Source organism: Vulpes lagopus, chromosome 6, assembly GCF_018345385.1.
Source record: "Vulpes lagopus strain Blue_001 chromosome 6, ASM1834538v1, whole genome shotgun sequence".
NCBI lineage: Eukaryota > Metazoa > Chordata > Mammalia > Carnivora > Canidae > Vulpes > Vulpes lagopus.
Window position 1 is genome coordinate 59478942 of NC_054829.1, and position 27433 is coordinate 59506374.

General features: G+C 34.1%; 1 protein-coding gene across 14 annotated transcripts in view; it reads left to right on the forward strand.

Moving 5' to 3' along the window:
- RALGAPA1 (Ral GTPase activating protein catalytic subunit alpha 1) overlaps positions 1 to 27433 on the forward strand; it is a 247220-nt gene that overhangs the window by 161908 nt on the left and 57879 nt on the right. For all 14 annotated transcript variants that reach the window (XM_041758113.1, XM_041758106.1, XM_041758107.1 and 11 more), the window contains 3 exons: positions 677 to 1541; positions 3642 to 3713; positions 21262 to 21385. In XM_041758113.1, the coding sequence (XP_041614047.1) occupies positions 677 to 1541; positions 3642 to 3713; positions 21262 to 21385 (1061 nt within the window). The remainder of the gene's footprint in view (positions 1 to 676; positions 1542 to 3641; positions 3714 to 21261; positions 21386 to 27433) is intronic.

The following is a 27433-nucleotide window of genomic DNA, read 5'->3' on the forward strand; positions in this document are numbered from 1 at the left end:
CTGCTTTTCCTAACATGCTTAAGGAAGAATAGAAAAATGCTTCTTCCATACAAGTAAATGCTCAGACTAGGCCACAATGACCCAGAAGAATATCTTACAAAAGTATAATACATAAACAGGCCCATAAGATATGTTTTTCCCTTACAATAAAGTTTTTTTGTTATACACTGGCTATACCGACTCACTGTTTAAATTGATCCTGATTCCTAAAGTTTAGTGAAAGATTGCTTTTCTCTGAAACTTTTATATCATCCATAAAAGCCATAATTAAATGACATTTAAGGCATGCTTCTCTCTGAATCTACTCATGAGATAAACTTATCAGTTGGATTTCATTGGCTTTCTAATCCATATGCTAAGTGATTTATAATACTTGTGATTCTTCTTTGAAAATATGATTTACATTTAAAGGCTTAAGTTTAAATTGTGCAATAAGCAAAACTTTGAAAAAGGGCTGTTTTATAAAATTAACAAAACTTCATCAAAGAGAGTTTACTTCTTTGCCATCATTCCTGTAGTACAGAATCTAAATTGGAAATATTCATATTTACTCTAATATTTGAATGTGATTTTGAAAATGTGAGGAAATCTCCTTTTGTTGTTTTACAGTATCATTGTTATCATGACTTCCTAGAAAGCAGCCGTATTCCCACTGACTTATATTTCTTATTTCTAGTGAAAACTCAAATGCAACAAGGATTAATCTCTATAGCTGCCCGCACTGTTATTACACATCTGGTAAATCACTTGGGCCATTATCCAATGAGTGGTGGTCCTGCTATGTTAACAAGTCAGGTGTGTGAAAATCATGACAATCATTACAGTGAAAGTACTGAACTTTCTCCTGAACTCTTTGAGAGCCCAAATATCCAGTTTTTTGTATTGAACAATACAACCTTAGTGTCCTGTATCCAGATCAGATCAGAAGAGAGTATCCCCGGAGGAGGTTTATCTGCTGGCCTTGCGTCGGCCAATTCAAATGTCAGAATCATAGTACGTGATCTGTCCGGGAAATATTCATGGGATTCTGCCATCCTGTATGGACCACCTCCTGTGAGTGGCTTGTCAGAACCTACGTCTCTTATACTTTCATTGTCTCGCCAAGAGAAGGCAGAAGAGCCTCCTACATCTAATGAATGCTTAGAAGATATAACAGTAAATGATGGGATTTCCCTCCAGTTTAAAAGAGGTTTTAGAGAAACTGTACCAACTTGGGATACCATAAGAGATGAAGAGGATGTTCTTGACGAGCTTTTGCAGTATTTAGGTATAACTAGTCCTGAGTGCTTACAGAGAACTGGAATCTCACTTAATATTCCTGCTCCACAACCTGTGTGCATTTCTGAAAAACAGGAAAATGATGTTATTAATGCTATCCTTAAGCAGCATACAGAGGAAAAAGAATTTGTTGAGAAACACTTTAATGACTTAAACATGAAAGCTGTGGAACAAGATGAACCAACACCTCAAAAGCCTCAGTCAGCATTTTATTATTGCAGATTGCTGCTTAGTATATTGGGAATGAATTCCTGGGACAAAAGGTAAGAACAAAAGAGAAATTTTTCTTTTACATTAGTCTTATTCATCTTTTGCTCAAGCATTTTAGTCTGTCTTCTCGTCTTTACTAATTAGTTCCTTGGCTTTGGGACAGATTTTTTTTTTTCCTTTTTGAGACCACTGAGTTTTATCAGGATTCAAGGGAATAAAAAGATAACTCAATAAATTAACTATTAACATTTTCATAATAGCGAGTAGAACTCTTTGACTTAGAAATTATAGCTCATAAAATTGAAAAAAAATCTTATTTTTCCAACCTTCATGTAAGCTAATAGGAAAAACTGTTTTTCTTATAATACTTCTGACACCAAATATGTGGGTTTTCCACACCAGGCAGTTCCAGCATTAATTAGAGTTAGCACAAACAGAGTAAAGGCTCAGACCCACAAGACTGACACCAGTTGAAAGTCCATGCTTCTGACCAACTGTCTATAAATCAGATAACTATCTCCTCAGGTTTGATAATTAGCTATAATGGCTCACAAAACATTTACTTATGTTTAGCAGTTTATTATAAAAGGTAGTTAAAGGACCCCAGACTGATGAAGAAGTACAAAATATGAAGTCTGGAAGTCTCGCAAGCACAAGTGCTTCTGTTCCTGTGGAGTTGGGGTCTACCACCATGCCAGCATATTGAATTGAGTTGACTATCCAGGAAGCTCTTTGAACCTCATAGTTTAGGTATTATTATGGAAGCATTTTCTCATAAGCATATAGGGATGGCTGAAAGTTCTAAGCTTCTAACCATGGTTTGTGCTTTCTGATGACTAATCCCCATCCTGAAGCTACTCAGGAGCCCACCAAGCATCACCTCATCAGAACAAAAGATTCTCCTATTACCAAGGAAATTGCAAGGGATTTAGGAACTGTATGTAAGATGTTCCTGTTATGTTCATCACTCAGGAAGTTAAGGGTTTCAGGAGTTCTGTGTCAGGAACTGAGGCAGAGCCCAAATATATATTTCTTATTATATCACATAAACGTAACCGATTTTTTAGCCATATAGCAATATGATCTCTTCTTGTTTGTATCAGAGAAGTTAACTCAAGATTTATCATCTAATCAAGAAAGGAATCTGTATCTCATTTCTAAAATTTTGTTTTTTACACATGTTGCAAAAGCCTCATTGAAAGTTTGCAGTAAGCACAAATTTATTCATGTAAGTTGGATAAGAGTTAAACCAAAAGGCTTTGTTTAGATTTAAATCAGAAATACTAGGTTAGAGTCATTTATTCTTGTTCAGTTTGTAGTAGGAGGGGAGCTCAGGTATCAGTGGACAAATAAATCTTTAAGAATTTAAATGCAGGTGAAGCACTGAAATGGAGTTCTACTTGCTTGACTAGTGTTTAAATCTTATTTAATTTAAACCCTTCCATTTATTAGAAGGGAGTATTCTTTGCTTTATGAGGAAGACGTGTTATGTCAGGAACACAATTTGCCTTATGGTACGTCCAAATGTAGGTAATTGCCACTCATGTAAGTGCATTCTACTCTCTCTTGATGTAGGATGGCCCATATATTGTCTTGAGAAAAATTAAAGGTGGGAAGCTATGTTTTACCACAACAAGCATTGATTTCATGAATATAATTAGTACATATTTAGCACGTATTGAATGTTTTTGGTAAAAGTTTTACATTGCTTCATAGCATAAAAAATTGCCTATAAGGTAAAACAAGGAAGAGAGCAAATTCCATCTGGATTACATATGCTTACTCAGTAATGATTTAAATTTTGTGAGTATTTTATTTCTCATTAGGAGCAACTTTCTTAAATATTTTTAGGAAACTCTTTAAAAGGAACCTGCGGATACTTCTATTTTCCTGGTTGTAAGTTTCAGAAGCTCACAGTATCTGCAGGGAAAAATTGGAAGTGACTAGTGGATCATAATCCACTAACAGAAATCTATTTAGAAATTGGTAGAAACAATGATAGATTTTTTACGTTTTTTTTAACGGCCTGTTCTCCTTTGTGTTACAAGTATGAAAAAGCAAGAAAAGTGTTTAAGGGTTGCATGAGTAGAGTGGAAAATATTTCTGGTATCATCATGTCATTCACTGCAAAGGTGATGAAAATCTCTTTTTAGGAGGAGCTTTCATCTCCTGAAGAAAAATGAGAAACTTCTTAGAGAACTTAGGAACTTGGATTCAAGACAGTGGTAAGTTGTTGGGAAACCTTCAGATTTATAACTAGCAACTGACAGCTATTTCTATTTATGTGTAAATAATACTGTATTGTTAACTTTCTGAGCAGAAACTATATTTCATTTCCATATACCTTTAAATAACAAACTTTTTGAAAAAACGCAGGGCTACACTAAAATGGTATCTTTGAATTGTTTATACTTTTTTATGCATTTCAGAATTCTTTTGATTGTAGAAATCTAGTTGAACATATAAAATGTTCTTTGGTTTACCCATACTAAGATGTTCCAAATATACTCTTTTTGATTAGTGTTAGAGGTCTCAAGTGAAATGACTGGTGAATATAAACTAGTACTTACAAAAAATATTAATGTAACAAAGAAGATAGATTTAGGTTATTATATTACTATAAACCTGATTTCTCATTAAGCTTTTGGGTGTGTATCTATTTACATGTGGTTTTTTATGTGTAAAATCTTATTATATCATAATTTTAATGATATCTAGTTCTTGATGTATATGAACAAGACTTCTGGGAAACCAGTACTAGATACTGCAAAATATTACTTCACTGGAATTTTTGTGAGGTTGACATGTATATTTGCTACTTTCTTGTCTAGTCTCTAAATAAAATTTATGGATAAGTACTTTTTTGGCAGTCTAACTAGAAACACATTAATAAAGCAATGCTTTTTCTCTCCCTGTGTCTCTCATGAATAAACAAACAAAATCTTAAAAAAAAAATAAAGCAATGCTTTTAATGTTACCATTATGAAGAATGTCTGTATTTCTGAGATCTCAAATCCACAACCTACTTAATATCCATATCTTACGCTCTCACATCTTAGTTGATGTTTCATACTTTTATGTTTCCAGTTTTTTGCTTTTTCCATTCCCACAGTCAATCTGCCACTTATCTCTGATTTCACTAGTCCTGTCAGAAGCTTCCATATTGTCAACTATAAAAATACCATTTCTGGCATCTTCAAAATGATTCTTCCACTAAAGTTTTTATATATACATATATATGTATATATATATGGCTGGAATCAATTCTCTTCAGAATCTTTTTTTTTTTTTTTTTTTTTTTAGATTTTATTCATTAGGGAAAAAAAGATTTTATTCATTAGAGAGTGTGCACACGTGTGAGTGAAGGAGTGAAGAGCAGAGGGAGAGAATCTCAAGCAGACTTTCTGCTCAGTATGGAGCCTGATGTGGAGCTCCATCTCATGCTTGAGATCATGACCTGAGCCAAAACCAAGAGTCAGGGGCTTAACTAATTGAGCATGCAAGCAGCCTTGATCTGAATCATTGATATCTACTTTATCCACTCCTAGGCAGTAGTGTATTACTAGAGAAAATGATCAAACCAGTGTGGTGTAGGGAGTGACTGTAGATTCATGCTCCTTTACTTCAGCAGTACCTTCTCTGCTGTCTGACAGATTTCTTATTCCTTTTTCACTTCTTACTTTGCTTCTTAGAGTAATTATTATAAACCACTTCTTTACTCTCCAAGCCCTTCATTATAGTCAAAAGATGATTTCTACACTAACCTCACTGAGGATTCAATTCAAATGTTTGACCTCCTATATGAAAGCCAATCTGGTAGACGACTAGTTCCTAACCTCTCTTCCTCCACACATCAATCAGAAAAAGCAAAACACCTTGCCAACACTATTGTATAGGATTGCAAAGTAAACAAGATCATTCATTCCTTTCCCACATCAAACAGCTCCACCTTATAAGTCTTTAAAATTTCTATATTGAGACATCTTTTCTTGCTCACCTTCAGTTTCAGAAATCACCTGCCCCCAACCTGTACTACTTCCTCCATTCTCTGCTTCTCTAGGATCTTCAAAAAGCTAATCGTTCTTTATCTTGTATTTCTACTTACCCCTTTACCATAAGCACACTTGTTACCTTCCTTTAAACAAAACAAAATTATCCTCAGTTACTGTCCTTTCAAGGTATCCCTTTCATGCATTTTTACTACCAAATTTTATGAGAAAATAGAATCTTTACTCACTTCTTTGGTTTTGTGGGTTTTAGCTTTTCTCAGAATAATCTTTTAAAAATAATGTTTAATTTCTCTAGTTATAATAGAAAATATACAATATAAAAATAAACCATATACTTCTAACACTATTCTTAACATTTGTTTATGTATTTTCAGCCTTTTCTTTTTTGATATGCATATGATTTGTTTTACAAAACTGGAATCATAGTAATATATATGTATACAGTAAATTGTTATCTTTTAAAAAGGACTTTATCATATTGTGAGCATTTTTCTCAGGCATTTTGATACTTTCCAAAAATAATTTTTATGGTGCCAAGTTTCACGATTATTGGACATTCATTTTTAATGTCTTGCACTAGGTTAGATTCCTAGAAATAGAATTATTACATCAAAGCATAAGAACTTATTTCAGGCCATACATATTACAAAATTACTTTTCACTAAGTACTAATTTCTAATCCTACCAACATTATGTAAGAATACTTGTATAACTTCAGCCAGGCCAATGTAAGGTATTAGTCACATTTTCTAAACCTTTCCTAGCTTGAGAGGCAGATCATGTTCTCTTTAATTTATACTTCCTTACCCCTAGTGAAGTTAGTATTTTTCATGTATTTATAAGAAATTTTAATCTTTTTCAAATACTTTCTTAGTGTCCTTTTTCTGTTTAAAAGGAAATTTTTCTTAATTGCAAGAGCTCTCCTATATATGTCTATCTAAGGATTAACTTTTATACTTATTGTGAGAGTTTTCCCAATTAGTTGTTTGGCTTTCGGTTTTCAACAACTTCACATTGTTCATTTTTATGTAATTATATTTCGCAATCTTTTTTCTTTGGCTTTTTTTCAATTGTTTAGTGTGCTTTTTTGAATTAATTCTGTCTTGAAATCAATTAAATGTTCTATATTTCCTTCAAGATCCATAATTACTTGGTTGAAATGGTAATTTTATATTTCTTTTTTCTGGAATACATTTTAGTTTATGGAATAAGAAATGGAACTAGCTTGAATATTGAAGAATAGTCTATTTCTATAATTATTGAATAATCCATACTTTTCTCATTGAATTGATGTGCTTCCTTTATCAAATATTAACCTGTTTATGTTTATTTCTTTTTTCTTTTTTAAGATTTTTTATTTATTCATGAGACACAGAGAGAGAGGGAGGCAGAGATGTAAGCAGAGGGAGAAGCAGGCTCCATGCAGGGAGCCCAATGTGGGACTCAATCCTGGGTCCCCAGGATCATGTCCTGGGCTGAAGGCGGTGCTAAACTGCTGAGCCACCTAGGCTGCCCCCTGTTCATTTCTATTGAATTGTTTATCAATTTTATGCAGATGTTAGTATTTAATTTATTATGGCTTTACAAGTAATATCTGATAGACCCAGTCTTCTTCACACTATTCAGACATATAGCTTCTTTTCTTAGATATTCTCACCTGTTTATTCTTCTGTATACATGTTAGAATTATGCTGCTGTTTTCCAGAAAAAAAATCCCATTGATAATTTGGTCTGATTTGCAATAAAACTTTCATGTGGAAAACTTTCACACTTGCTATCATCATTCTTCCCCTTCATAATCATGGCATGTTTTTCATTTATTCTGGCATCCAGACATTACTTTTAGAGGTATTGTTGTGATGCTATTCTAAATAGAGTTTTCTTCCCATTATATTTTGCTATCTAAGTTCTTTAGTGAATTCTCTTATTTATTTTAAGCATTTTATAGTTGTCTATTAGGATCTTTTTAGGTATAAATTTTTTTTGGTATAATTATCTTACTGATAATCTCTTTTCTAAAACTCATGCCTATTTTATATCCTGTTTAATTGCATTGACTAGAACTTGGACTACAGTGTTAGTTATTGTAAGAGTGGACACCTTGTTATTGTAATCTTTTTCATCATCTGTTCAACTTTTCATATAGTTTTGCTTTTTTAACCACTTGATGTATTTTGTACTTAATATCACTAGATTGCTAATATTAAATAATTCTTGCATCCTTGGAATAACCTACTGAGCCATTTGACTTCCTATTGTGTTTAACTTGCTAGACTTGAATTTTGAATTAGGATATACTCCATTTCTAAGCATATTCTATGTTTATTTAATTTTTTATTTGTTCTTACTATGTTTTTAGAATTAAGGTTTTATAGCCAGCTTCATGAAATGAATATTTTCTGTTGTTTAAAAATTTGGAACAACTGGCAAAATTTCTAATTCTTTGTTCCATTGTTATTAGGCTCTGGGTTTTCTTTAAGTTCTTGAGTCAGTCTCAGTGTTTTTTGGTTTTTGTTTTTTTACAAAACTCCTTTTATTAAGATTTTCAAAATGCATACTATTAATTCATTCGTACATACATACATTTCATAATTCTGTTATATTCCTTTTCTCATTTTAGTTTTTTGGGGATTTTTTTTTGCTCTTTAAAAATTAATTTATGTATTCCCATATCATCCCCTTAGAGTTTTTTTACCTTAGTTTTATTGAGATAGAATTGACATGCAACATTGTGATAGTTTATGGTTTAAACATAATAATTTATAGATACATATATATATTGCAAAATGATTACCACAGTAAGGTTAACACATTCATCACCTCACATAGTTAATATTATTGTGATGAGAACTTTAAAAATCTGCTCTTTCAGCAACCTTTAAATATATAATATGTTAACTGTAGTTACCATGCTGTACTTTACTTCCTCAGAACTTACTCATCTCACAACTGGAAGTTTATACCCTTTGACCACCTTCACCCATTTTGCCCATTCCCCTCACTCTTGGAAATAGTCTGTTCTCTGTTCCTCTGAGTTCACTTTTTTCAGACTCAGTATGTAAGTAAGAACGTAACAGTTATTTGTTTTTTTCTGTCTGACATCATTTAGCATAATGCCCTCAAGGGCATCCAAGTTGTCACAAATGGCAGGATTTCCTTCTTTTGTCATGGCTGAATTCTATTGTATAGTTGGCTCTTGAACAACACAGGAATTAGGAACACCAGCCCCACAACAAACATCCCCACTCAGTTCAGTATCTTCATATAACTCTTGACTCTCTAAAACCTTAACTACTAATAGTCTGCTGTTGACTGGAAGCCTTTCTTCAACATAAAGTCAATTAACATATATTTTGTATGTTATATGTGTTATATATCGTATTCTTAAAGTAAGCATAGAAAAATATTAGAAAATACATTTACAGTACTGTGCTGAATTTATTGAAAAAAATTGGTTTATAAGTAGACCCATGCAGACCCTGTTATTCAAGGGTCAACTATACATGTATACCATATTTTCTTGATTCATTCATCTGTTGTTGGATGCAGGTTGTTTTCATACCTTGGCTATTACAAACAATGCTGCAGTAAATATAGGGATGCAGATATCTTTTCAAGATATAGTAATTTTGTTTCCTTTGGATATATGTCCAGAATTGGGATTGCTGGATCATGTAGTAATTCTATTTTTAATTTTTTGTTTTCCATAAAGGCTGCATCAATTTACATTCCCACCAGCAGTTTACAACAAAGGTTGTCTTTTCTGTATATCCTCACCAACACTTGTTATCTCTTGTCTTTTTGATAATAGCCATTCTAACAGGTGTGAGGTGGTATTTCATTGTGGTTTTGATTTTTCATTTCTCCAATGATTAGTGATGATGAGCACCTTTTCATGTATCCTGGTCATTTGAATATCCTCTTTGGGAAAATGTGTCTTTGGGTCCTTATCCTTTTTTTTTTAGGCCCCCATTTCTTTTTTTACCCATTTTAATTGGATTATTTGTTTTATTGCTGTTGAGTTGTATGAGTTCCTTAATATTTTGGATACTAACCCATTATCAGATACATATATATATAGTTTGCAAATATTTTCTTCCATTTCATAGATTGCCTTTTCACTTTATCATTGTTTTGCCATGCAGGAGCATTTTAGTTTGTTGTAGTCCCACTTGTTTTAAGTTTTGGTTTTGTTGCTTGTGCTTTCATATCTAAAAAATCATTGCCAAGACCAGTGTCAAAGAGCTTACCCTCTCTTTTTCCTCTAGGAGTTTTACAATATTAGGTCTTTAATATGTTACATGTTAGTTTTTGTGAGTGATATAAGGTAGGGGTCCAGTTTCATTCTTTTGCATATGAATATCTAGTTTTCCCCATACCATGTATTGAAGAGACCATCTTTCCTCAATTGATAATCTTGGCTCCCTTGTCAAATATTAGATGACTATATATGCATGGGTTTATCTCTGGACTTTCAGTTCTGTTCCATCTGTCTTTGTGTCTATCTTTATTTCAGTGTGATTTTGATAACTAGAGCTTTGTAGTATAGTTTAAAATCAGTAAGTGTGTTGCCTCTAGTTTTGTTATTCTTCTTCAGAATTGCTTTGGTTTCTTGAGGTCTTTTGTGGTTCCATATGAATTTTTGTATAGTTTTTCTCTTTCTGTTAAAAAAAAAAAATGCCATTGGAATCTTGATAGGGATTGCAGTGAATCAATGCATTACTTTGGATAGTGTGCACATTTTAATATTAATTCATGAACCACAGATTATCTTCTCTAATTTGTATCTTCATCAATGTCTCATAGTTTTCATTGTGGAGGTCCTTCATCTTGGTTAAATTTATTCCTAAGCGATTTTTTTTGGATGCTATTATAAATGAGATTGTTTTCTTTTTCAGATAATTCATTGTTAGTGTATAGGAAAACAACTAATTTTTGTGTATTTTGCATTCTACAACTTTACTGAATTTCTTTACTAGTTCTAGCAGTTTTTTGATGGAATCTTTTGGATTTTCTTTGTATAAGATCATGTCATGTGCAAAAAGAGATAGTCCTACTACTTTTTTTCCCAGTTCAGATGCTTTCTGTTTCTTGCTTGATTCCTCTGGCTAGGACTTCCAATACAATGTTGAATAGGAGTGATGAGAGTGGATGCTCTCATCTTAGAAAAAAAAAAAAGTCTTTCAGCTTTTCACCATAGAGAATGATGTTAGTTGTGTGCTATAAGATATGGCCTTAATTATGTTGAGGTTCATTCCTTCTATGTCCACTTTGTTGAGAGTGTTTATCGTGAATGAATATTGAATTTTGTCATATTAACATGTAATTTTCTTTTCTTGTAGTATTTTTACCTAGCTTTGGTATCAAGGTAATGCTCTCCTGGTAAATGAGTTTGGAAGTATTCCTACCTTTTCACTTTCTGGAAGAATTTGAGAAGAGTTGGTATTAATTCTTTGAGTATTGGGTAGAAATCTCAGTGAAACCATCTGGTACTGGGCTTTTCTTTGTTGGGAAGTTTTTGATTACTGCTTCCATCTACTTACGTGTTACTGGTCTGTTTAGATTTTCAGTAGGTTGTAAATTCCTAGGAGCCTATCCATTTCTTTTAGGTTGTCCAGTTGTTTGGCAAATAGCTTCATTGTAGTCTCTTATTTGCATTTCTATAGTATCATTTGTAACATCTTTCATTTATAGTAATATTTATTTGGGTCCTTTTTTTTTTCTAGCTAAAAGCTTGTTAAAATTGTTTCTATTTTCAAAGACTCAGCTCTTGGTTTTGTTCATGTCTTCTTTATTTCATTTTTTCTTCTGTAATTTTTATTATTTCCTTTCTTCAGTTGTTTTTGGGCTTAAGTTTGTTCTTTTTCTAATTCCTTTAGGTGTAAAATTAGTGGTTTATTTGAGATACTTCTTTTTTTCTTGATGTGTGTATTTATCACTATAAGCTCTCCTCTTGAAACTGCTTTTGTTGCATTCCTAAGTTATGGTTTGTTGCATTTCCTCTTTTGTTTATTTCAAGATGGTTTGAATTTCTCTGTTGATTTCTTCTTTGATCCATTGGTTGTTCAGGAGTGTGTCGTTTAGTTTCCATGTATTTGTGAATTTTTCAGTTTTCTTCCTGTTTATTGATTTCTAGTTTAATTCATTTGTGTTGGAAAAGATATGTGATACAATTTCTTTCTTCTTGAATTTGTTGAGACTTGTGTGTTTTAGTATATGATCTATCCTAGAAAATGTTCCAAGTGCACTTGAGAAGAATGTGTATTCTGCTGCTGTTGGGCAGAATGTTCTGTATATGTCTGTTAAGTCCAGTTAGTCTGAAGTATTGTTTAAATTCATTTATTTGATTTCCTATCTGGATGATCTGTCAGTTGTTGAGAGTGGGGTATTAAAGTTCCCAACTGTTATTGTATTACTATTTTCCTTTTCTTCTAGTATGTTGTTTATATATTTAGGTGCTGTAATGTTGGGTGCATAATTATTTATAATTGTTATATTTTTGATGGATTGACCCTTTTAACTTTATGGTAGTGACTTTATTTTACCATTTTTAACTCACAGTCTATTTGTCTGATATAAATATAGCTACCTTTGCTTTCTTTTGATTACCATTTGCTTAAAATATTGTTTTCTGTCCCTTAGATTTCTCATTCTCTATATGTGCTTAAAGCTAAAATGAGTCTCTTGTAAGCAGTATATCATTTGGATCTCATGGTTTTGTCCCTTCAGCCATTTTGTGTCTTTTGATTGAAAAATATAATCTATTTACATTTAAAGTAATGTTGAGAGGTTGTTGAGAGGTAAAAATACCATTTTTCATTGTTTTCTTATTTGTAGATCCTTTGTGTTTTGTTTTCCCTCTTGGTGTCTTCATTTGTGATTTAAAGACTTTTTGTAGTAGTATGTTTGAGTCCTTTATCATAGCCTTTTGTGTATCTACTACAGATTTTTCCTTTGTGGTTACCATGCAAGGCTTACATAAAATGTTATGTTTATAACATTTTAAGCTGACTTTACAACTTGATAGATGGCATACAGGAAGTTTATACTTCTTCCTCACATTTTTGGTTATTAATGTTATATCTTTTTAATATTTTTTATATTATGTATCCAAACAAATTATTATGCTTATGGTTATTTTTTTAAGATTTTATTTATTTATTCATGAGAAATAGAGAGAGGCAGACACATAGGCAGAGGGAGAAGCAGGCTCCCTACAGTGAACCTGATGTGGAACTCGATCCCAGGAACACGCCCTGAGCCAAAGGCAGTCGCTCAACCACTGAGCCACCCAGGCGTCCCTATGTTCTGTTTTCTAATTCATTAATTTTTGTCTTTTTTTTTATAAGCTTATCTTCTTTTTCTTCTAGAATTGAATGTTTTTATCTTAGTTTTAGTCTTTATTTTTTAACAATAAAATGGTCTTAGGCTTTAAAATTTTTCAGAGTATAATTCCTGTCCATTTTTTAATCTCAGCTTAAACATCATTTTTTCTTAAATCCTTTCTCTAAACTACCTGTAACATTTTACCTTCCTCCCCCGTCTATGTTTGGATCATCCATGTGCTGTCACAGAGCCCTGTAACACACTTCCCTGTCATAACATTTATCATACTATTATTATTACTATTAGTATTCTTAGATATTCTTATTCTTTCTAAAACAATTATAATAATTCTCTAAATAGGGCAGCCCGGGTGGCTCAGCAGTTTAGTGCCGCCTTCAGCCCAGGACATGATCCTGGGGACCCAGGATTGAGTCCCACATCGGGCTCCCAGCATGGAGCCTGCTTCTGCCTCTGCAGGTGTCTTTCTGTCCCCTCTCTATGTCTCTCATGAATAAATAAATAAAATCGTTTAAAAAAAAAACTTAAAAAACTAATTCTCTAAATAATATGTGAGTTCTCATATCCTAACTCTTCCCCATAATAATTTATCTTTGGTCCTAGATGGTAAAGTCCATGAGGGCAGGAATCATAACTCTTGCTGTCTTATTCACCATGCGTTCTTGGACCTCAAGGCTCTACTGAAACTATCCTTCTGACAGTATCTTGACCATCAGGTCTAAAATTTTCTCAGTCCTCACCAGGCCTTTTGATTTATCTAATTAACTAAATTTAATTTAATAAGCATTTTAAAAGATTATAGCAGTTTTAGATTTACAGAACAATTGATTGCAAAGTAGAGAGTTCCCACATATCCTTTTTCCCCTACACAGTTTTTCTAGCTGTTATACCAGTGTGGTGACATTTGTTAAAATTGATGAAACAGTATTGCTATATTAACTGAAGTCCATAGTTTACATTAGAGTTCATTCTCTGTGTTGTACATTGTATGCATTTTGACAAATGTATAGAAATAGGTATCCACTGTGATAGTATCCTATAAAACAGTTTCACTGCCCAAAAAAAACCCCTGAATATTACATCCCCAAATTTTAATACTATTGTCTTGTCTTTAAAATGTTCTTCTCCCCTGTAACACTGTAGTTACTGTATTCAACTCCTAATTCTCTATTCCAAGTTTATCTTCACTGGCTCATCTTTTATCTCCTAACACCCTAACATAGTTATCCCTCTCATTGGGATATCTCTCCCTATCTTATCAACCATTCTTTCCATGTACTTTTGTCTCTCAATTCTCAGCATGATTTTCCAGCTACTTATTGCAAATTTTTAACCTGCCTCCGTATTACCATTTCCAGGTCACCATTTCATTCCCGAGTCAGATCCTCATAATTTTCTTGATTATGTTTAGAAATATTTCAGTCACCCAAGCTTGACCATTTCCTTTCTCTTGCCCTTAGATTTTTATAACCATTGTACCAGTTCTTATTATCTCTTCCTCTCTCTTTTCTTTGCTTTCCTTCCCACAACCCCTTGATTCATGTCATTACTTTAAAGAGATTGTTAGAAAGTGGGGGAAATAAAGTCTATCAGCAACATTTTTCCAACAGTATTTGCTTACTTTGAGTCTCTGTCACATTTTGGTATTCCTCGCAATATTTCAAACTTTTTTATTGTATTTGGGGTTTGGGGGGGGGGTTATTTTAATGAAAAAAATTTAGATTTATAGCTGGCTGGACTCAGTTTAGATGAATTTTGTTGGCAACATCCAAAGCATCATAGTCAGGAGCTGGTCGAACATATGCTTTCTTCTCTCCATCAGGCCTGATCAAGGTGTTGACCTTGGCCACATCAGTGTCATAGAGCTTCTTCACAGCCTGTTTGATAGGGTGCTTATTGGCCTTGATATCCACAATGAACACAAGTGTGTTGTCTTCTGTTTTCTTCATGGCTGACTCAGTAGTCAGGGGGAACTTGATGATGGCATAGTGATCAAGCTTGTCTCTCCTGGGGATGCTCTTTTGAGGATATTTAGGCTGCCTTCAGAAATGCAGGATCCTGGGTTGTCAGAATGTAGGTGATGTGTGGATCTTTTTTTTTTTTTTTTTTTTTTTTTTGGTGACTCTGCACACCTTTCAGCACCGCTTTCTTAGCTTTCAGAGCCTTTGCTCTGGCTTCGACTTTGGGAGGGGCAGGGGCTTCCTTCTTCGCCTTCAGCACCATCTTGTGAAAGGGCAATTGTATTTGTTATGGTGATCTATTATCAGCGGTTATGACTTGCTGAAAGCTCAGATGATGACTAACATTTTTTAGCAAAAAAAAGGTTTTATTATTATTTTTTTTAGACATAATGCTATTGCACACCTAATAAACTACAGTACAATGTAAACATAACTTTTATATACATTAGGGGAAAAAAACTCATTTGATTTTATTGCTATATTCGCTTTACTGTAGCCTAGAACTAAAGCTGCAGTATCTCTGAGGTATGCCTGTACTTGTCTGATGGACCTAGGGAGGAAAAATGAAAAGTTACATTGTTTATACTCTTTTCTCCTTGTACCATTTATAGATCCTTTATTTTCTTTGACTAGATTAACTGATTGCTGTTGCTTGTGGTTGAACCACCAGATATTTTTATTTCAGATCTCAAAATTTATATTACTATTTCTATTGCTGTGTATATCAGGGATTTAGAAGTGCTAATAACTTAGCTGACTTCTCTTGGAATTATCCAATAGTAAGCTCATAATATTTTGTCATTTCTATACATATTCTTATATGGTTGCATGTAAGTTGCAAGTTCATTAATTTTCTGGGGTTTTTTCTGGTATCTTTCCCTTGGTATTCATTATTGCACATATTAAGCTAATGGCAGTATACCAAACATTTTAGCAGCTGTAGCTAGGTAAGTAGAAAAATATAAAGGAATGGTAAAGGATTAAAATTTGACATGAAGGGCAGCTGAGCTCTGCTTTTACAAATTGTAGGAAGGTCACAGATAATATAAAGGTGATTTCTCTTTTATTTTTGCATTGTAAAGATTTATGTTCTATTTTTTTTCCTACATGGCACATATTTCTCCCAGCTTTTAAATTTATATAGTATTAGGTGAACATTTTTGAGTCTTTTCAATTTTAAAAATTGTGATTCATGAGTTCTAATTGATAGCCCTTTACCTGAAAAAAATGAAAAAGTTTGAAATATTGCAAGAATTACCAAAATGTGATAGAGACACAAGGTAAGAACATTGAGAAGTTCCCTTTCTGTTAGGATCAGGATTTACATATAGTGGATCATGCTTCCAAGTTAAAATCTTAACAGCTTTCTTGAGATGTACTTCTTACACCATATAATTTACTCCTTTTTAAAGTGTACATGTTTTTAGTATATTCACAGGGTTGTTCAACTGTCACAACAACCTGATTTTAGAATATTTTAGTCCCTTCGAAAGGAATCCCCAGTAACTCCTCATTACCACCACTTCTCCTCCCCCACTCCCCAGCTCTAGACAACCCTAATCTACTTTCTATTTCTATAGATGTGCCTATACTGGACATTTCATATAAAAGGAGTTAAATAACATATGGTCTTTTGTGGCAGGCTGCTTAGCATAGTGTTTTCAAAGTTCATCCATATTGCAGTGTTCTCAGCACTTCATTTCTTGTTGCAGAATAATATTACACTGTATGGATATACTACATTTTGTTTATCCAGTCATCAGTTGGTTGGTTTCACTTTTTGGATATTATGGATAATAACTGCTTTTGAACATTCATGTGCAGTTTTTTGCCCTGGATGCTAGTTTATAAACTTTTTGAAAGATTTTTATAGATTTAGACCTTATATTAAGATAGATGATGCATTTTGTTTGTCATTGCTGGTGTGAGGTAAGAAGTGGCAAGGTAAGAATCTACCTTATTCTTTTGCTTGTACATATCCAGTTGCCCTGGCACTATTTCTTGAAAAGACTCTTCCAATGGAATTGTCTTGGTTTCTTTGTCAAAAAAGCAATGATGATAAATATAAGGTTTTATTTTTAAATCAAAGATTCTGTTCCATACAGATCTATTTGTCTCTTATGACACTACTGCAGTACATTGATTGCCACCACTTTGTAGCAAGTCTTAAAATTCGGAATTATGAATCCTACAGTTTTGTCTTCTTTTTCAAGATAGTTATGGCTATTCTGGATCTTTTGTATCCAGATAGATGAATTTTAAGATGAGCCTGATAATTTCTACAAAAATAGGAGCTGGGGTTTTGGTAGGGATTCCATTAAGTTTGTAGATCAGTTTAGGGGTATTATCTTAACAATATTAAGTCTTTCGGTCCATGAATGGGATTTTTTTTTAAGATCTTTAATCTCTTTTGACAATGTTTTATAATTTTCAGAGTATAAGTTTTGTACTTTAGTTTTTACAGTATAAGTTTTATACTTTTTATTAAATGCTTTTGTACTTGTTTAAACAATTTATTATTTTGGGGTGGTATGGTATTATAAAAATAATTTTCTTAATTTTGCTTTGTTCATTGTTGGTATATAGAAATACAATTCATTTTTTCATGTGGGTATTGTATCCTGAACCCTGCTGAACTCATTTAATAGCTCTAAAAACTTTTCAGTGGGTTCCTTAGGATTTTCTGTATATAAAATTATCTCATCTGCAAGTGGAGGTGGTTTTACTTATTCCTTTTTAATCACATTACTAATTCAGTCTCTTTGTAATTGATCTACTCAGGTGTTCTTTCTCCTCTTGAGTTGGATTTAGTAATTTGTGTCTCTCTAGATATTTTTCCATTTAATCTGTTTTATCTGATTTGTTGGCATATAGTTCATGGTTTTCCCTTATAGTCCTTTTTATTTCTGTACCATATGTATAGTGATGTCTCTTCGTTAGTTTCTGATTTTAGGAATTGGGCTCATCTCTTTTTTTCTTGTTCAGTCTAACTATAAGGTTATCAATTTTGTTTATCTCAACCAATTTTTAGTTTCATTTATTTTTCTCTCTTGTTTTCTGTTCTTTTTGTTGTTTCCTGTTCTTTTTTATTTTATTTCCACTCTAGTCTTTATTATTTCCTTCTTCTGCTTGCTTTGATTTTAGTTGCTGTTTTTCTAGTTTCTTAAGGTGGAAGGCTTAGTTATTGATACAAGATCTTTTCATCTCTTTTTAACATAGGCATTTATATCTATAAATTTACCAGTCAGCACTGCTTTGCATGCATGCCATCAATTTTGGTATGTTATGTTTTCATTTTCATCATCTCTGGGAGTTTTCTTATAACCCTTGACATTTATTCTTTCAGTTATTTAGGAATATATTGTTTCATATCTACATATGTGTGAAATTCCCAGAATTTTTTTTAATGATTTTAATTTCATTGCATTGTGATTAGAAAATACCTTTTGCATAATTTCAGTCCTTTCAAGTTTATTGAGGCTTGTTTTCTGACCTACCATATGGTCCATCCTGTAGGATGTTCCTGTATTCTATAGAAGAATATGTGTTCTGCTACTGTTTTGTGGAGTGTTGTATAAATGTCTTTTAGGTCTAGTTCAATTTACACTCTTACTGAAGTCTTTTGTTTCCCTGTTGATATTCTCTTAATTGTTTTGTCCATTATTGAAAGTGGGGTATTGAAGTCGTCAACTATGATTGTAGAAATGTCTGTTTCTGCCTCCAGTTCTATTTTGGCTTCATGTATTTTGAAGCTTTCTGTTAAGTGCATGTGTATTTTTAATTTTCATATCTTCCTAGTAGGTTGACCTTTTAACATTATGAAATGTCTCTTTATCACTAATGTTTTTCATTTTAAAGTTTAATATTAATATAGCCACTCCAGGTTTCTTGGTTACTGTTTGCATGGTGTCTTTTTCCATTTATTTTACTTTCAGTGTTATTTGTGTCTTTGATTCGAAAGTGCATTGCTTGATCATTTGTTTGTCTTTTAGTGATTTGGCTGAACTAATCCTGCAAAGTCTATTTCCTTACAATGTGTGCAGCCTTGGCTCTCCCTGCTCAAAAATTGTAAAATGTTTTTTATCTTTTAGCAGGGCTACCACAGGTTCTCCTCGGGGTTGGCATAATCTATCATTAATCAAAGTTTGTACTTTGGCCCCCTTAACCAGTTAAGTTTTTGGTTTTGGATGTATGTGTGGCTTAGAGGCCACTGTCATATTCAGAGTGTTTGTTTGTGTGTGGGTTTTTTTTTTTTTTTTTTTTTTTTTTTGGTCCCATGTTTACCCAGAGACTAGTGGCTTAGAGGTTTGCTCTCTGGTTGTTCCAAAAAGGGTACAATATTGGATATACACAGTCTTCTAGACTGCCATGGTTGACTGGATGTTGTTTTTAAGTTGTGGCTTCCTAGGAGTTAACCCTGAGTTCAGGTAGAATATCTGTGAGACTTTACCTTGTGTTGATAGGTCTACATGCTTTCATGTCTGTCCTGTATCTCTCATGTGGGTACAAGGTCGTACTTGTGCATATGCTTCTTGACCCATAGACTTCACTGTGTTCCCAAGAGGACCCTTCTTGGCTATCTCTTCCTACTTCTCTCCATTAAAACTTCAGGCCACTCTGCTATTTTACTTGTGTCTGGAAGTGCTAATTTCTCTTAATGGCTTTCCACCATGCTCTTTCTTGTTTTTGACAAACCCACAGGCACGGGGTTGTCCAAGCTCTGTTTCAAAATCAAATCATTCCCCCTCGGGCAGAGCTGCTGCTGAATTCTTTGTCTTTATGACCTGTTTCACCCTAAGCAGAACACAAGTAGTGGCCAAACTCTGCCACTGTACCTCACCTGGGGTCAAGGACCAACTTCTCTTGGAGTATAACACTCTCACTCTAAAAGTGAACAGTTAGAGAGGGATTGGCAGTTCTTCATCTTCTTAGCTTTCCTCTACTGGTGTGAAACCTCTAGCCTACTGGTAAGCTAGCATGGGGAAGATTGGGACAAACTCAGCCTTTTGCACCTAGAGCTTCCATTGTAAGAGAGGAAGCTGGATGAGTTAAGGGAGACATGGTTCTCTTAGCCACAGCTGCCTGGAATAGATCTTATGCAGCATGGAGCTGAGGAAGATGAGAAACACAGCCAGCAGCCTGTGTCTGCCAGGGTGAAACCATATTCCCAGTCTGGGAACTGGAGGGGAGAGGGAACCCTTATCTTGGCCTGAGTTGAATGCCCAGGGTAAAGGTATAATGTGGAAGTAAAGAGGTGGGGTGAGCAGTTGTGGCTCAGATACCAACAACTCACTCTGTTCTTAGTAGATTGGTAGATTTTCTTGAATGAATGTTTTTCCATTTGCTATATGTCCTAAGGATGATATGCAGAGACTTAAAATGATTTTTCTTAAAAATCATTTTCACTACTTAAATTGATATTTTGCTTGGGAAAGGGTCCACCAAGATATTTAATCTGTAATTCTGGAAGTTTCCCTTGCCCCCCAAATTATATTTTATTACTTAGATTATCCTAACAATACATTGAATATACCAAAAGTTACCCAAGTTTTCACCACATAAAGTGAAATATTGCTATTAGTGAAAGCAGCTAAAATATCTTTGTTCCTGTTTTTAAGTTGCTGAAATTGAAAACCACAACCATGACCTTATAACTTCCTCAAGATATGTGGGAAAAATCTGGTTATCTGACTAACTTTTTAAAGTAATTTCAATTCTTACTTACTTGTTGTTGGATATGGTTTGTTTGCTTACTTTTTAATTTATACATACTATAGTAGTGAAAACATTACCTCTGATCATAAAGTTTATTAGCCCATGCTTTGTTAAATCAATCACTTGGACCAAATGTAGTGTGCCCTAGTTAACTTGGAAAGCCAAATGGCATACAAAAAAATTTGTTTTTATGAACATTTTTAATTTGAGGGAGATCTAAAAAAAAAAATATCTGAGAACTTGTCACTTATTCCATCCAGTTCTGTAATATTTGTGTATAAATTTCTTATTCTGTACTTTGAAGAAAGGGATCGTTTCTCAGCCATCTCTGTACTTCTACTTAGTTTTATTTCTAAAACACATCTGTTTATCTCTGAGATTTGACCACATTGCACAACAGATAACTCCTCAGATGCTTCATGCATTCACACGTCTTTCTTGATACTCTTACTCCTCTTCATTTGTCAGATCTCACTTTCCTTTACCCAATTCATTTGTTACTTTCTCTCCTTTAAGTGTGTCTCTGTTTCTCCAGTCAGAAGTAATCACACCTTTCTTTTGTTCCACTGGCAAGTTTAACTTTTTTAATTTTTTACTTATAATTGCATATCTTTCTCAGTAGATTATAAGATTTAATGCATCTTCATCTTTTAATTGCCACATACTTTGTACATTGAACTTAATTGGATGAATGAATAGATAAATTAATGATTAAATGAACGATGTAACCTTTTGTTTTACAGTCGAGAGACTCACAAGATCGCAGTATTTTATGTTGCTGAAGGACAAGAAGATAAACATTCCATTCTCACTAATACAGGAGGAAGTCAAGCATATGAAGATTTTGTAGCTGGTCTTGGTTGGGAGGTTCGTTTTTAAATTCTATCAGACATCATTGTATTTTTATTTAGAAGCAATGATTTTCTATTTCTTTCTAGCTTATTTTAGAAGAATTACTTTAAGATACTCAACACCTTAATGCCAGGTTTGTTATTGTTTCTGCTTTATTTTTCATCTTCATAATTTTTTAATTTTATTTATTTATTCATGAGAGACACAGAGAGAGAGAGGCAGAGACACAGGCAGAGGGAGAAGCAGGCTCCATGCAGGAAGCCCAACGTGGGACTAGATCCCCGGTCTCCAGGATCATGCCCTGGGCTGAAGGCGGCGCTAAACCGCTGAGCCACCTGGGCTGCCCTATATTTCATCTTCAAAGACAGGAGCAGGTCAGAGTTCGAAAGGAAAGTTGTTAACTTTTTTTTATAAGTGAGTATATTGTTAAAGAGTACTAAACTTATTAAACTCATAGGTTTAGGAGATCTGGATTTTCCTCACAACTGTGAACACTAGACAAGGGGTCTTCACACTAAGATATGAACATCTTTAATACTATACCAAGGCTTTTAAGGGTCACATTGGCTTGGTTAGTTTTGAGGAGATTCATTTCCAGATCCTAAATTTAAAGCCTAAGAAGGCTTTTTCAGTCTCTTGCCTCATCTTTTCTGTTCTTCAACTCTGTAAAAGAAAGGCATACCACATACCCATCCAAGTCCCACATTACCCCCAGAAAGGTTTGTCACCCAAAAATAAAGTTCATTTAAGAAGGCATGTTCTGAGAGGGTCTCTGACAGCAAATCAAGAAATATTCAAAGGCACTGCACTTTATGTCATCCTGATAACCAGCTCATGTCAAGGTTCCTGTACCAAATATGTGTATCTTAGTATCGTAATTCAGAAGGGAGGTATTTGTCATAGAGACTTGTGTTAATATGTTTACTTAAATTGACACATGAAGTGTCATCTAGAAGTGTCAAACATTTTCTAACAAAGTGAATTTGATTGATATATCATTAAGTTAATAGCAGACATTTTATATATATTGTATCAGCCAAATCTGTAGCTCTACAATTTTGATGAATCTATATTTAAAGCACATATACATGTAACATACAGTATACTAGAAATTATAATTTTTGCAACAGTTTAAACTTGTGATGAAATGTTTCATTATAGTTGTCAATTTAATACACAGTTTCTTAAAATTCTTGTAGAGAGTACATGAGCAAAATTGTTGAAGACCACTGTACTAGACTAGACTATAAGACCTTCCTAGAGGGCATGCACTTTTATCTCATCGATTTTTCTTTTTAAAAGCTATCTAGATGCCCTGTACAGTGTTTAGTACATAAGCTTCTAGCATTCAGTATATATATCTTTATGGCTTATCCAACATGCTATTTCCCTTTAAGTGAGTTTCTTGGGGTCTCTGTTGCTATTTGCTTATTTGTCAAATGTAATATATTTTTTACACAGCAGATACAATGTGATGCTCAGTTGAAATTAGATATGTGAAACTGCTTTAGAAATACTAAAGAAAAATTATGAATAGATTTTCTGCTTAAAAAAAACTATTACTAAAAGCAAGAAACATTTGAAAAAGAAAAAAGTAGTAGTACTTACGCTTCCATATTTTACAACTTAGTACAAGACAATAATAAACAGTATGGCACTTGCACCAAGGATAGACATATTGATCAGTGGAATAGAATTGAGATTCTAGAAATAAACCCATACTTCTGTGGTCAACTAATTTTTGACAAGTGCCAAGACCACCCAGTAGAGAAAGAATAGTCTTTTCAATAAATGGTGCCAGAACAACTGGATAGCCACATGCAAAAGAATGAAGTTGGACTTTTGCTTCACGCTGTATACAAAAATTAACTCAAAATAGATCAGGGGTACCTGGGTGGCTCAGTGGTTGAGTGTCTGCCTTTGGTTCAGGTTGTGATCCTAGGCCCTGAAATGGAGTCTCACATCATACTTCCTGCACGGAGCCTTCTTCTTTCTCTACCTGTGTCTCTGCCTCTCTCTGTGTCTCTCATGAATAAATAAAATCTTAAAAAAAAAAAAAAAAAAGAATTCATACAAATCATTAATTAGAAACAATTGAATTTTAAAAAATTAGTACCTGAATGGACATTTCTCTTAATAAGATATGCAGGTAACCAATAAGCTCATGAAAAGTCACTTGACATCATTATCAGTGAAATGTAAATCAAAACCACAGAGAGATACTACTTCATACTCATTAGATTGGCTGGAATCAAAAGGTCAGATAATTAATAACTATAGGCTAGAATTCAGAGCAATCTGAATGAACCCTCTTAAACTCCAGTAGGAATGTGAAATCGTGCAACCTCAGTGGAAAGCAATCTGGAAGCTCATCAAATAGTAAAACACTGGGGGCACCTGGGTGGCTCATATAAGCATCTGTCTTCAGCTCAGATCATGATCCCAGGGTCCTGGGATTGTGCCCCACTACATAGCAGAGAACCTGCTTCTCCTTCACCCTCTGCCTGCCACTCCCCCTGGTTGTGCTCTCTCTGTGTTAAATAAATCTTTGAAAAAAAAAAGTAAAACACTGAATTATTATATGATCAGAAATTCCACACTTAGGTAGATATCCAAGAGAAATTAAACTGTATACCCGGACAAAAACTTAAGCATGGGTGTTTATAGCATCATTATTCATAATAGCCAAAAAGGTGGAAGCAACCCAAATGTCTATCAATGGATGAATGGATAAAATGTGATATATTCATATAATGGGATATTATTTGGGCATGAAAAGGAATGAAGTATTTACATGCTCCAATGTGGATGTACCTTGAAATCATTATGTTAGATGAAAGAAATCAGTCACAAAGAGATGTGTTATGATCCATTTATATGAAATAACCCCATATATACACAAACACACAGACACACAGAAAGTAGATTAGAGGTTGCTTAGGACTAGTTGGAGGGATGAGGGAAGATCAGGGTGATCGTTAAAGGGTTTCTTTTTGATGTAAATGTTCTAAAATTGACTGCGATGATGATTCTACTTACCTGTGAATATAGTGAAGTCCATTAAGTTGTACAGTGGGAGCTTTCACTTCGAGGAACATCAAAGAGACATACTCTCCTTATTCTTCACACTAAGTACAACAAAAACTCTGGACATTACATATAAAAACATAAAAAAAACTCCAAAAGGTGGAGAGGAAGAGAGGCCAATTCAGGACCAAGGATGACATGATGATGGGTTCTCAAGGTTTTGTCTCCTGTATCAACTTGGATCTAAAATAGTAACCTAGAAACATTAACAAGCACTGACCAAAAGAACCCCAACAAAAAGCCCACTTTTTCTAGCCAAAGGACCAGGAAAGGAATGACCTAGAAAGACAAAAAACATTTAGATAATAACTGCTCTGCTCCAGCCAAACACAAAAGACTCCCATCCCCATCCCTGACAACAAAGGTCAGTTAGGTCAGTTAGGGAGCCGCCTCGCCTGCCACCCTCATGAGACTATAATGAGACATCCCCAACACCACACAGGAATAGTATCAAATAGTGTTAGAGAAGGGCAACCAGAAAGCCAAGACTTTCATCTCTGTCAGCTGGTCAAGTCCCCCATTCACACCTCACACCATAGTGTCAGTGGAGACTACATGAGGAACCTGGAATTCTATCCCTACCTACTATAATGAGGTGCCCCTCTATCCTCCACTGGGATAGATCAGAGGAGGCCTAGTGGAGAAGTAGTTCTTTTACCATCACCCAGCAGTAATGAGACTAACCTTACCAGTAATAACACCTTTCCTTAATGGACACCACATAGGAAGTCAGAACTCCTTCCTCCACCTAACAGTAATGAAGATCTCCCCTCTGCAGTTGTCAGCAGAGGTTAAGTGGGGAACCTATACTTTGCTGTCCACCTGGCTAGAGTGAGGCAGTATCCACCTTGCTTCTTTGACAGAGCAGTGTGACAAAACAGCCTGCTGAAACAGAAGGTTTAAATAAGATTCATAGTCTTTTAACATAATCCAAAAATATCCAAGCTTTGATCAAAAATCATACCAAGACCCAGTAAGGTCTCAAACTGAATGAAAAGATGACAAAACATACTAACAACAAATAACAAAGATTCTGAGATAACCATAATAGAAATGCTATGACTAGCAATTAGGATCATAGTTGACATAAATGAAAAATAGAAAGTTTCAGTTAAAAAAAAAGGGAAGATACAAGAAGAACTAAATGAAAATTTGGAAATGAAGATTTAATTGCTGAAACAAAAAACACAGTAAATGTGCCCAGCAAGAGAGTCAGGTAGAGATGGGGGTACAAAAGAATCAATAAACTGGAAGATAGAACAATAAAGAATGTAAACAACAGAGAGAGAAAAGACTTAAGGACAATGAAATTTTTTTTGATGCTTTGAAATGTTTTATTGAAGGTTTTTTTTTAAAGAACAGTAAATTATGCAGTCTTCCAACCCCGCCCATCATCCCCAGGGATGACCTACTGACATGTTTCATGGTCCACCTGGGAAAGGGACAGCAGGGCCTGGGCTAGGACCCTAGCAGGAGGCCTGTGCTTCTAGGGCAGCCACTGCAAGTGGCTGAGAGCCCTGGGGTTTCTTCCTGGCAGTTAGGAAGGGGACCTGACAAACCAGCCCCTGGGGACCCAGCAGAGACTATGACAAAAGATTTAACATTCCTCTTATCTGAGTCCCAGCAGAAAAGGTGAAATGAGTTGGGTCTGAAAATTACTTGAAGAAATAATGTTGAAATTTTCCCAAATTTGTCAAGAGAAATAACCTTAATAAAGCTACAGATTGAAGAACCAGGGTGAAACCGAAACAGGATTAATTAATTAAAAGAAATCCATATAAGACACAATCACAATTAAGCTTTTGAAAAATAAGTCTCAAAAAAATTTTTAAAGCACATGGACAAAAATTGTTCTTTATCTTATAAGGGGAAAACAATTAGAATGATAGTGAATTTCTCATCAAATCTATAGTAGCCAGGGACACCTGGGTGTCTCAGCCAGTTAAGCATCTAACTCTTGGTCTCCACTTAGGTTTTGATCTCAGGGCTATGAGTTCAAGCCCCACACTGGGCTCCAAGCTGAGCATAGATCCTACTTAAAACAAAAAACAAACTATAATAGCCAGAGAAAGAGGCAATATTTTACAAGTGCTGAAGAAAAATTAATGTCAGCCAGAATCCTATAGCTAGTAAAGGAATGAAGCAAAACATTTTCAGATGAAGGAAAACTTAGAGAACCTGTTGCCAGCAAACCTACCCTAAAAGAACTACTAAAATAAGTTATATTAACAGAAAAGAAATGGTAGAAAGGACCTTGGAACACTAGAAAGAAAGAACATGACAAAGAATATGGGTAAGTATATTAGGCATTACCTCTCCTTTTGGGTTTTCTTAATTATGTTTGCTGGTTGATGCAAAAATTATTTCTGATGTATTTCTAAATGTAATGCCATGAAAATATTCATGGCAATTATATTACAAACAAATGAAGGTAAAGGGGCATAAAGTGAGGCAGGATATAGACAAATCCACACTTATGGATGGAGACTTCACCTCTTTCTCAACTAAGAGAAGAGCCAGACAGAAAATCAACAATACTATATAGAAGGACTCAAAAGTACTATAAACTGACAGGATCTAACTGACATTTACAGAACACTCTACCCAATATCATCAGAATACATGTTTAAGTGTCCATAGAACATATACCAAGATAGACATATTGGGCCATAAAAAAAACCTACAGCAAACTTAAAATAATTGAAATCGTACAGTGTATTCTCTAACTACAGTGGGATAAAATTTTAAATCATTAATAGATAACAGGAAAATCTTCAAATTCTTGGGAAGGTTACATACTGTATAATTCTATTTATACAACCTTGAAATGACCCATCTTCGTGGTGAAGAACAGATTACTCATTGCTAGGGTTTAAGGGGGTAGAATAAGAGGGAAGTGGTATAGCTCATGTAACAGGATAACATAGGGGACCTTTACGGTGATGAAAATGTTGTTTCTTGAGCATATTAATGCCA